At 35.6% G+C, this 2,478-nt stretch overlaps 1 protein-coding gene across 1 annotated transcript; it reads right to left on the bottom strand.

The window, feature by feature from the left end:
• Positions 1-236: 236 nt before the first annotated feature.
• LOC145062121 (uncharacterized) lies at positions 237-1,994 on the bottom strand. Its single transcript, XM_079009758.1, has 4 exons — positions 1,545-1,994; positions 864-1,022; positions 667-775; positions 237-568 (listed from the first exon to the last, which is right to left on the bottom strand). Exons 1-4 carry the CDS (start codon positions 1,866-1,868, stop codon positions 369-371), a joined length of 792 nt encoding a protein of 263 aa, XP_078865884.1. The 5' UTR covers positions 1,869-1,994; the 3' UTR covers positions 237-368.
• Between the last annotated feature and the right edge of the window lie 484 nt (positions 1,995-2,478).

Here is a 2,478-nt window from a genome sequence, read left to right as displayed (position 1 = left end):
ACAAAAAGATCTCATAGTTTTTTACTATTTGAAATAAACATTTGAAGAGCTTATAACTTATCCCCATTTGAATGTATCAACCGTTTATTTTTTTCTCAACCTCTTAATCTTTTATTGTCTAATGACATGTAACCCCCTCATCTCAATAGTATTTTCATTTCACCCCCTTAATAAAACTGAACATTTATTTTTACCATTTTTTACCCTATTAAAACTACATGGTTGTTCTTGTTCAATATCAAATATGACTTGTGCTTAAAAACGACAAACTAAATGACAAGTTTATATAAAACATTTCAAATAGACGAAGGATAAATATGCAAATTTCATAAGTAAGCTTTTCAAAAAGCTTTAGAATCTTGGTTTCTTTATGATGTGGATTGTTCTTCATCAACTCGTGTGGGTATATAGGAAATACCACTGTGCTTAAGATTCATACACAACTCAAATTCCCCAGCTCCTTTGGTGGAAATTGTTCTATGAAGCTTTGAATATGCACAATATTCCACTTCACTCACTAGCAAATCATCACGTGCATATGAAGTCACTGACACCCCAACACCTTCCCCTGCATCAAAATCCAAAGGGGTCTTGTTAATTTGTTTGTTTGGATGGAATGAAAAAGACATAAATGCCCTCCTCAACAAGAACTAACTCAACACTTACCATGTGTCACAAGCAGTAAGTTTTCGGTAGGGTATTTATCAGCAAGAATCTTGATAATATTCTTGTACCTGTCTCTAGCCACCTCTGTTGGCTCTTCCCATTTTGGTAGCTGATAAAGTTGATAGTTTTAGAAGTAGAATAAAGATTAGTACAAGAAAGTGATTAAGAGATTTTTGGTGTTATAATAAGTTAAGAACCTCTTTGTAAACTGGTTCTACAGTTGAATCAACTGTCCCTTGTGGTAAAATAGCTTCACATTCTGAAATAGTGAAAGCAAAGTCTCCATCTTTAGGGGCGTTCTCAGCTCGTATGGCTCGTTTGTTCAGCATTTCACATAGTCCATATTCAACAGATACCTGCAACATATCAAAATGTCAAACTATGATCTTCAAAGTACTAATAGTCTTTGTTAGAAAGATCCAGGAAACTATATCCAAGAAGCCTGAAATTTTTGCTACATGTCAATTAACACACTAAGGGTAGAGTTTGAATTCTAGGTTCCCATGGAAGAGTTTCTAACTTTGAAGTTTGAACAAGTCCTGCTTCGGACAATTAGTTACTGTAATCAGTGAATTTCCAGAAATTTTAATGTGGATCGGGCACTAATTAGGCAAAATCGAATTTGAAACTCCAAGTTTTCGATCAGTAGAGGAGATATCCGATTATATCAAACTCATAGATGCCTTCCAGAACTTAAAACTAATTAGATATACAGCTTAATTATCAGGATCATAATCATTTATCTGTACTCCGATCATCAAAAATCAGGCACAATCATGGTTCTCTCGGATTATTCCTGGTAATTTTTTGTATTTCAAAAGAATCGATATCAATGAATAAATCAATAATACGATATGAACAGGTTATCAGGATATGACCTTGAGCATAGAAGGATCGATTTTGACGCCATCGGCAGAGCTCATATGAGTAACATTACAATCGACGGCGCAAAGAGCGTGTATGACTTCGGAAGCTGTCTGAAGGCATCGAAGAAACGGCGATACAAAGACGCGATGAATCGGAAAACGGAGGTCCTTTTTGAATTTCTTACCGGTAGAGAATGCCCTAACCTTGCCATCTAACACCAACGGCGGATCCCATGGCCTAGCAGCTTTCTCAGTCCATAGCGGCTCGAAGTTGTCAATCCGGTCGCCATGGCGCATCACGACGACGTTTTGACGAGTCTGTTGGCCGGAATCCATGGTTGTTATCTGTCGTGGAGGGATGTCAGAGTTTTTTTAAATACAGATGCTGAAATGGGCCAATCAATGGTTGCGATCACGTGGGTTTCCTTGAAGTTTCCAATGCAGAACATGGAAAAAAGGTAGAAAGAGGACCTCAACGACTGGGTGGATGTTTTCGTTTGTTTTTTTATTAAGCTCATCTTCAATACATAATGTAGAATAAATTACAAATTTAGTCCATTTGGTATTTTGGTTTGTATTTGTTTTTGTTTAAGTTATTATATTATTATTTATTTATTTATTTTGACCATAGCTTTAGGATTTTATGACAATTATGGTACCTCTATGTCACACCATTTAATATTTTCCATAAGAGCTCTCACATTCACATTCCTAGGTATTTCAATATTTTTTTCCTCTCATCCCCCTTTAACATTACCACCACTTTTGCTATCTTTACCAATCAATAATTAAAAAAAAAAATTCTCTTAATTCTAATTACTTATGTTGTTTCTCAGAAAGCTCAATTTCGCCTTCATTTTCTTCTTCCACGACTTCGTTTGCCTTGGCGTATATACAAAAAAAATCCTAACCTCCTTCGTTACCAAGTGTTTTGAGAATGGTGTGT

This window comes from Lactuca serriola, chromosome 7 (assembly GCF_051521515.1).
Source record: "Lactuca serriola cultivar US96UC23 chromosome 7, Lser_US96UC23_V15, whole genome shotgun sequence".
NCBI classification, from domain to species: domain Eukaryota; kingdom Viridiplantae; phylum Streptophyta; class Magnoliopsida; order Asterales; family Asteraceae; genus Lactuca; species Lactuca serriola.
Note: the sequence above shows the minus strand (reverse complement) of the source record. Positions and strands in the feature narration are given on the sequence as shown.